This window comes from Miscanthus floridulus, chromosome 7 (assembly GCF_019320115.1).
Source record: "Miscanthus floridulus cultivar M001 chromosome 7, ASM1932011v1, whole genome shotgun sequence".
Classification (NCBI taxonomy): domain Eukaryota; kingdom Viridiplantae; phylum Streptophyta; class Magnoliopsida; order Poales; family Poaceae; genus Miscanthus; species Miscanthus floridulus.
Window position 1 is genome coordinate 99,984,162 of NC_089586.1, and position 8,510 is coordinate 99,992,671.

Sequence of the window (8,510 nt, forward strand, 5' to 3'; positions counted from 1 at the left end):
AGAAATGTCCGACGGCGATTCTAACAAACGGTTTGTTCGGTTAGATTAAGCATAAAAATCAACTTTTATAAATAAAATAAAATCCATTAATAAATAGAATGATGCATATATATATATAAACTTATGGGTTTATTTTGTTAAGCACGAACGGACGAGAAAGAGAGCGCAGCAGCTTCGTTTATTTTTCCGGCGTGCAACGTACTCGCCTGGCATTACTTTTGATTACTGTCTCGTTCTCATCGTGGCCCTGCAATTTGCTGCATTGCAAAGTCTCCTCATCCATCCGCATCCATACTCTCTGGTTTTTTTGCTTTGTTTCTCTCTGACTTGATTACTTTTGTCTACATTTGCCGAGCCGCTCATTATTTTCCCTCCCTCACTGCTTGTCTCTGTTTCTCTGATTGCCTGCCTTGCTTGTCTCTGCGGCCGCGGTCTTGTCCGTGCCAACCGGCACACCCTGTCGGCCACGTTGGGCCTGGGCGTTCTGCCGTCGTGTTTAAAAAGTAACCAAGCCTGCACGTGTCTCCTTGCTTGTTCGTCTTGAGCTAGTCTGCGAATGGTCTTCTCCTTCCCCCTTCTTAAGTTAATTAGCACACGTACACTCGAGTCCAAATCCATCATGAATCAACTAGCCCAATTGACACGTCGAAAGACCAAAGACCACTCAAGTCCACCTGAAATCCAAACGCGGTTCACTGCATCTTGCAGCCTTGCACGCGGCACTGTAGCACGCAGAAATCACTGTAGCTCGAAGTCAAGCCAGCGAGTCTTGCACGGTGTGCATCACGCAGGAATTACTGTTCATCCGAAGAAAGTACTGTTCACCCGTAGAAAACACTGTTCACCGAGCCTCACGTCATGAACCAGGAGGGCTTTATTACCTTTAAGCAAGCTAGTTAGCCGCTAACCTTACGATGCGTCGCTGTCGCGCCTTCGCGTCTCCTGTCTTTAAAAAGGATACGCCGAGCTGCCGAGCCGTTCCGCTCCGCTGTTCACTTGTTTCTCTCAACTCCAGTTCGTCTGTTCTTGTCCGAGAAAGCCGCGTCTATCGTTTTCTCCGCAAGCTGAAATCGACCGAGGTAGCTAGCCTCCAAGAATTCCTTCATTCTCCTTCTCCATTATTTTTGACCCAACGGTGCAGTGTTTGAAAGGAGACCAAGCGAACATTAATTTGTGCATGGCAGCCAGGCATACAGGCTTGACTGACTGAGCTACTTGTCTTGCCCTAAAATTTTGATGGCAGCGACTTGTCTTGGCCGAAACTTTTGACGAGAGGGCCAACAGAGAGTTAATACGAGAGATAAATGACGCAAGCATCCGTGCTAGTGCATTCAGCAGCCATGCAGAGGGAGAGGACAGTGGCATATGCAAATTGCTTCCTGTCGTGCACGGTGGAGTGCCCCGGTACTATGCGAAGGAGAGGAGACCAATTAGTCTTGGGTTCGTACATGAAAGCCAGCGCACTAGCAGCATTTTTATAGCACCAGCAGCCAAGCAACGCAAGCTGCATTAGGCCATTTCTTCTTCGTCTCCAACCACGCCCTGCACCACAGCACGTCGTGCTACTGCCACTGCACGCCGGCGCAACCACGCTCCGGTTGCCTCCGCACACCCGCGGCATAGCGACGTCCACACGTGACTCCGTCTCTGCCGACCTGTTGCCCTGGCTAAGCTCCAACTTATCTCTTTCGTCTTTTAAATATCTTGTTTATGCATGTTTTCCTTAGACAAGCATATTGCAAAGATGTATACCATTTAGGAGCGATGGTGGATTAACTGGAATAACCAAAAGAAGGCATGATGGTGACCACATATCGACGGAGGAACGATGAGGGATCGTGGGATCAACTGGAGTAGCTGAAAGATGATGCTATGGTGATCATATCACGAAGATGGAATGCTAACTTTTGGTTATATTTTACCAAGGCAAGCCCCGGTGCATAACCCCTACTTTCTGCAGTTTAAATTATATTTGTGCATTAAGTTTCAAGGAGTTGAATGAAACCCACTTGCATATATATCTTTATTCCTATGAGTTTTACTAGTATGATAGGATCGTGTAGATTGCTATGCTACAGGACTCCGGTAGAAGTCGAGTGATTGTTTGTCACTCGCGAGAGATAGGAAATATATTACCAAATTATTATCACTTGGAAAATATAAAATGGTAGAAAGGAAAAATGGTGACCGGGCAGGGATATGGTTTGGGTATTGGTGGGTGTAAGAAGTTGTGTCGCCGCGGAGGCGGGTCATAGCTTGGTTACACCGTTTTTCCCTGTCTGGTCGGTTAAGGACCGATCGTTGCATATGACTCTAGGCAGGTCACAGACTTATTATCCCGAGCACATACTTGTGTATGGGCGCTTGGAAGACTTGTTGCTCTCTTGTCGCGGATCCGGCTCTTTCCGGACCGACTGTTAGGGTTTTATTTTGGTGGAGGAGGTCCTTGCACCGCACTGAGTCCGGGACTCAGGGACGGGGGCTTGGAGTCCCAGTTTGGACGGGGACCTGGACACCCGGGACAGGAGAGTGATGGGTTGGTCCTGCTTGTGCCTTGGGTACAAGCGGGGCGTGTGTTTTTGGGGTACCCAGCTGGGGGCATTGATTCGTGAATCGCCGGGCTATCCGGTACGGCTTGTCTGCGGTTTAGCATCGTAGTAAGAACTGAAGATGAAAGATGAAAGATGGAAAAGGAAATCTGATTGCTTACCACCTGCTTGAAAATAGCACATGTGCTTACATAGAATGGTTAGTTAATGAACCAATGCGGCTATTAATAAAAATCAAATATAAGGACGCACGCTTAGTAATGCTTCATGCAAATGCAATAAACCCACAAGCCAGATAGCCTTGCATATCCTTGGAGTCTTTTCTTTTTCCCCTGTCGGGTAAGTCCTGCTGAGTACAATTGAGTACTCAGGGTTTATTCCCCCTGTTGCAGGTGACAGGTGGATGTTTGAGCTGACTCTGCTTGTGTGTGGATTCCTCCTGATGGGCTCAGCGAGGATTCCTTTACGCTGCGATAGTAGTCTTTATTTACAACTCTCACCAAATGCTTTTAGAAATGAAAGTTTCATAATATGTTGTCATAGTTTATATATCAATACTTTATCATATCGTGATTAGCTATTTATTTCCGCTGTAATTCTGATCACATGTTTATATTCCGCTGTTATATTAAATTGTTCATAACTCTGATAAGATAATTACATTCCGCTGTTATAATAATAAATGTTATACTTTGATGTACATGTAAAGTGATGTAAGAAATGGTTAAGAATGATGTAAGCTTTATTCTCTCATTTGTGATCCTGGTGGCAAAAATGTGGATTTTCGGGTTCTCCCTTGAGGTGTATCCGACGGAACCGAGTAATTTGGTGTTCTCCCTTGGGTGCTTAGTGTCTAATGGAAGACGAGCACTCCTGTGAGGCATTAGATTAGGCGGTTCTGCCACAGGGCCGGCCACCGACGGGAGGAAAGGAGGGGAGGGGAGGGGTCGGCCACCGGCGAGAGGAGAGGAGGCGGCGGATCCGGGGTAGCGCGGGGCAAGGAGGGGAGGGGCCGGCCGCCGGCGGGAGGAGAGGAGGCGACGGATCCGGGGTGGCACGGAGCAAAGAGGGGAGGGGCCGGGGCCGGCTGCCGGCGGGAGGAGAGGAGGGGAGGGGCTGGCCACCGGCGGGAGGAAAGGAGGGGAAGGCTGGCTACTGGCGGGAGGAGAGGAGGGGCCGGGGCCGGCCGCCGCCGGGAGGCAGTGAGAGGGAGTGGGGGCAGGGAGAGGAGGGCCGAGCAGGCGAGTCCGTGAGGGTGTTTGGGGGCGACGACCGACGGGTTAGGGTTAGGACTTGTTTTTTTTATTTATCCTATGCGTGCATATATTTTTCTATGCATTTTTAAAGAACCGACAGAATAAATTGTATTTTTCTATGAGTGCTGATTTTTCCATGTGTGTATTGTCACGCATAGAAAAATCATACAATTATTCTGTGAGTTTTCGTATTTTTCTGTCGGGATATTTTGGAACCGATAGAATAATTGTAATTTTTCTGTGCGTATAAAAAAAACGCACAGAAAAATTCGTCACCCACAGGGCAATTCGAGTTTCCAATAGTGATGTTATTATTGTATGTGTTGGTTGTTCAATCATTTCATGGTTATAAGACACTGGGTGTATGCGATCATTCATGAGAACCACCAATGTATTTTCCCTGAAGAAATACTATAGTCCTTTTGGATCTCTGGAATTAAGTCCGTTTCAAGCATCACAATTAAGCACATATTCATCAAGTTAGCATGGCCCCATGCAGAACATACTTGTGTGTTGCTAGTGGCCACATGGGGGGAAATACTTGTCTGCTGAACTGTTGTTGTAAATGAGTGAGCTGAAAGAACGTGGTACAAGGTGCAGGGCAGAAATAAGAGTGTGTGGGTCCACGGAATCTACTTATATCTCTCATTCGTGAATTTAAGATAGACTGGTATCTACTGTAAAGTTTAGAAAATTCTAAAATGTTAAATTCCAAGCCAATAGCCTGATTTGTAGAGTAGATTTTAATTTAGCCAAAAATAAAAAGACCCAGACGACCTGTAAGGTTAATTTGATAATCTTTCTTGGTGTGTGTTGCCTGTCTCTAAAGTTTTTTTTTTTCTAACCTCAGCCGGTGGCGTGGCGTTCGGACTTTAGAGCACCGTCACCGGCAGGTGTGTGGGCACCTGTAGAGACGGGGGCGTCCCGACGAGGATCATAGCTTTGACGTGACGTCTCTCTCTCCGCTCCCCGTTTCCCCATCCCTCCACACCACCACCTCATCACGTCACGAGTCCATTTCACCTGCCCGTCCTCGTCATTTTTCGGAAACGCACCTCGTCATTGCTCAGACTGTCTTCAACCAAAATATAATATAAGATCCATTCGTGTTTTACATAACGCTATAAATAAAGGATTTAATATCTTTTTGTTTGTCTTTTCCAACCATAAGACCTAAAAGACAACCATTTCTATAAATGGGTCTTTAGGAGAGAGGATACTTAGATTTGAATTATACCTCTCATGGCATCTAAAATGGATCTTCCATATAATTACTCTGTTCGAGGTTATAGGTATTACGTTGAAAACATATTTTAGGTTTGGATTCCGCGACGAGTCTTCCGTTTTAGACCGCCTCACGTGCGTTACCGGCAGCCTCACCATCCCCGAGCGTATTTTCGCATCAAAACCTGGCCCAAACACGGACTGATGACCCCGTCGACCTCGACGATTGGATCCCTCGTCCAAGGTAAAAAAACCTGGCCGCCCCCAGACCCACCGATCGGTCAATTTCCCCAACCGCAGCCCGCAGGCGCGGCCCCACGCGGCCACGGCCACGCCGTCAGCGTCACTCGTTACTGCCGCACCGGCGTTTTTTTTTTTGACAACAACACCGGCGTTGGCGTCGGATCCCAAGCAAAGCAAAGCCTCTGGTTCGCACCGGGGAAAGTATACCGTCAGGGTGGGCTGCGAAAGGCAGGCGCTTTATTAGCGGAGCAAGGAATTGAATGTGCACGCCCGGGTTTTCGCTACGGGATTCCATACTATTTCCTCCTCCCTGCACGGTAGATTCGTCCCATCCTCTTGTCATCCTTCGTTCTCTCTCGCGCTTTCCTTGCCTGCTCCCGTGCGGTGTCTCCGCAGCTCTTGCTTTGCTCTGGGCTTCGCCGGCGGCATGGACCCCGCTGGCGCGCCGTGGTGCGACCCTCGCCGTGGGTACGCCTACGCCTACGGCGCCGGATCGGCCGCGGAGGCGCCGGCGCTGAAGAGGCAACCTCCGCCGCCGCAGCAGCAGCTGCTGCCGCCTCGACAGGACGTTGCGGCCGTGGCGAGCGGCCGGGTGCTTAAGAGGAGCCATGGCGAGGTGGAGAGGTGGCAGCAGGCGCTGTACCTGCGCGCGGTGAGGCAGCGCGTCGCGGCACAGTCGCAGATCGCGCACCCGCCGATCGACATCGGGTCCGTGCTGGCGGGGGCCGCCACCGCGCGGACCTCGGGTTCCTCCAGGCCGCCTTCAACGGGCTTTGCCGGGCTCTCGCCGCAGCCGTCGTCGACGCTGTCGTCGCTCACCACCGCGTCGCACATGGAGACGCCGCCGTCGCATATGTTGCAGCGGCAGATGGTGGCTGCAACGTCCGCGCCTCCGCAGGCCGTGGCCAGGGTGCCGGCTGCGGGTCGCTCGGCGGCCAGAGAGCTGGTGTTGTTGCAGGAGCTGGAGAAGCACCTACTCGGCGACGACGACGACGGCGAGGCAGAGGCGACGGGGAGTGCATGTGGCTCCACGGTCACCAGCTCTGCGTGGGGGGACACGATACAGGAGCTCAATTCCATCACCGCCGCGCCTTTGACGTCTCTTCCCAACAACCACAACACCGCGCCTGCCGTGTCAATAAGGTCTCCGTCGAACTCCTCGTCGTCCGCGGCTTCGTCGGCAGCGTCCAGCTCGCCGCCGACCTCGACAGCCTCGTCGCGCCAGCTGCTGTCCGAGGCCGCCGCCGCCATCGCCGACGGCAACCACGCAGCGGCGGCCGCTCACCTCGCGGTCCTGAAGGTTGCCGCAAACCCGCGCGGGGACGCGGAACAGAGGCTTGTGGCCATGATGGCGGCCGCCCTGTCCTCCCGCATCGGACGACCGCCCGCGCCTCAACACCTCGCGGTCCTATGCGGAGCCGAGCAGCGTGCGGCATGCCAGCTCCTGCACGACGTCTCCCCCTGCTTCGACCTCGCCCTCCACGGTGCCAACCTCGCCATCCTCGACGCCGTAGCCGACCAGCGCGTCATCCACCTGATCGACTTCGACGTTAGCGTCGCGCAGCATATCGCCCTCATCCAAGCCCTCTCCAGCCGCCGCGTGGCCGGCACATGTCTCAAGGTCACGGCCGTCGCCGACCCCACGTCGCCGTTCACGCCGGCTCTAGCGCAGGCGCTCCCGGCCACGGAGCAGCGGCTCAAGAGGCACGCCCAGCAGGCAGGGCTGGATTTCCGGTTCGAAACAGTCAGCTGCGTTGCTGGAGAGCTCGAGGCGTCGAGGCTCGGGTGCGAGCCAGGAGGGGATGCGCTGGTGGTGAACCTGGCGTTCGTTCTGTCGCGCGTCCCAGACGAGAGTGTGTCCCCGGCGAACCCGCGCGACGAGCTCCTCCGCGGCGTGCGCGCGCTGTGCCCGCGCGTGGTGACGCTCGTGGAGCAGGAGCTTAACGCCAACACGGCGCCTCTGGCGGCGCGGTTTGCCGATGCGTGCGCGCACTACGGCGCGGTGCTGGAGTCTCTGGACGCGACCCTGGCCCGCGACAGCGCGCAGAAGGCCCGGGCCGAGACGGCCCTGGCGAACAAGGCGGCCAACGCCGTGGCGCGGGAGGGCCCCGAGCGGGTGGAGCGGTGCGAGGTGTTCGGCAAGTGGAGCGCCCGGTTCGGCATGGCGGGGCTGCGGCCCGTGGCGATCGGGCAGGGCGTCGCCGACCGCGTCAGGGCACGGCTACGTCCGGGGTTCGACGTGAAGCTGGACAGCGGCCGGCTCGGGGTCGACTGGATGGGGCGCGTGGTCACCGTCGCCTCCGCCTGGCGTTAGACGTAGCACGCTTGGTGATGGATGAGCTCATCAGCTCCCGGTTACAGCATTGTTACCGCCACCGATCCATCAGAGTACCTCAGGAACATCCGTTGTGCATCCAAGAATGCCTAGTAGTTGTAATAATCTCTCTGAATTCTTTACGGCCACTGGTAGTTGAATATTGTAGCACTAGTAACTGTTTTTTTTTTCCATGGCCACTGGTAGTTGAATATTGTAGTAGTAATTGGTTGCACCATTCGTGGTTGCTAGTGCTATCCGACTTCTCCTGTGGGCTCGATTTGGATGCGTGGCTACTTGCTGCCTTGCTGGTGTTGTTTTCTGCCCGCGCCTGTAGCGCGCCCGGCAACAGAGCCTGGCCATCGCGTCTCGTGCGCTCGCTTTCCTTCAACTTCAAGCGCTCTCACCTGCTTAAACCTAACTGTGATCTTAGGCAGCATAAAGTAGAATACTGGATAGCTTTGTTTCCTTGTAAACGTAAATATGTAGGTAAAATCACTGCTGACGCTGATTGAATGGCATTTATCGCGTGTTACATCCTTTGCTGTCAACGCTGAGTTTCTGTACTGTACTTGCAGTTCAGGTGCTAAACCGGTGGCAAATATGTGTTGCAATGGGCCCAGCCCACTGCGACCGTGTCCCTTGACCTGTGGTTTCCTGACACGCAGGCTCATGGTATGGGCGCTTTCGGTGACAAGTCCCCTCATATCTTGTCGGACTATACGAATTTCTACCCCGGCGTGCTCAGACGTGAGTACGTGACCACTGACGAGCTCACCGGATCTCATATGTCTCTCTCTCTCTCTCTCTCTCTCTCTCTCTCTCTCTCTCTCCTAGTTCGGTCAGCCTCATCAAGCCCTCAACGGTTCTCGTCGAGGCCAGCCGCTGCCCCCAGACAGGTCGTTAATCACAGGGGCTCAAGAG

The 8,510-nt window shown here is 53.3% G+C and overlaps 1 protein-coding gene across 1 annotated transcript; it reads left to right on the forward strand.

The window, feature by feature from the left end:
• The first annotated feature begins 5,460 nt into the window (after positions 1-5,460).
• LOC136463965 (scarecrow-like protein 8) lies at positions 5,461-8,088 on the forward strand. The gene has a single exon (XM_066462932.1). The coding sequence runs from the start codon at positions 5,700-5,702 to the stop codon at positions 7,584-7,586; it is 1,887 nt and encodes a 628-aa protein (XP_066319029.1). The 5' UTR covers positions 5,461-5,699; the 3' UTR covers positions 7,587-8,088.
• The last annotated feature ends 422 nt before the right edge of the window (positions 8,089-8,510 follow it).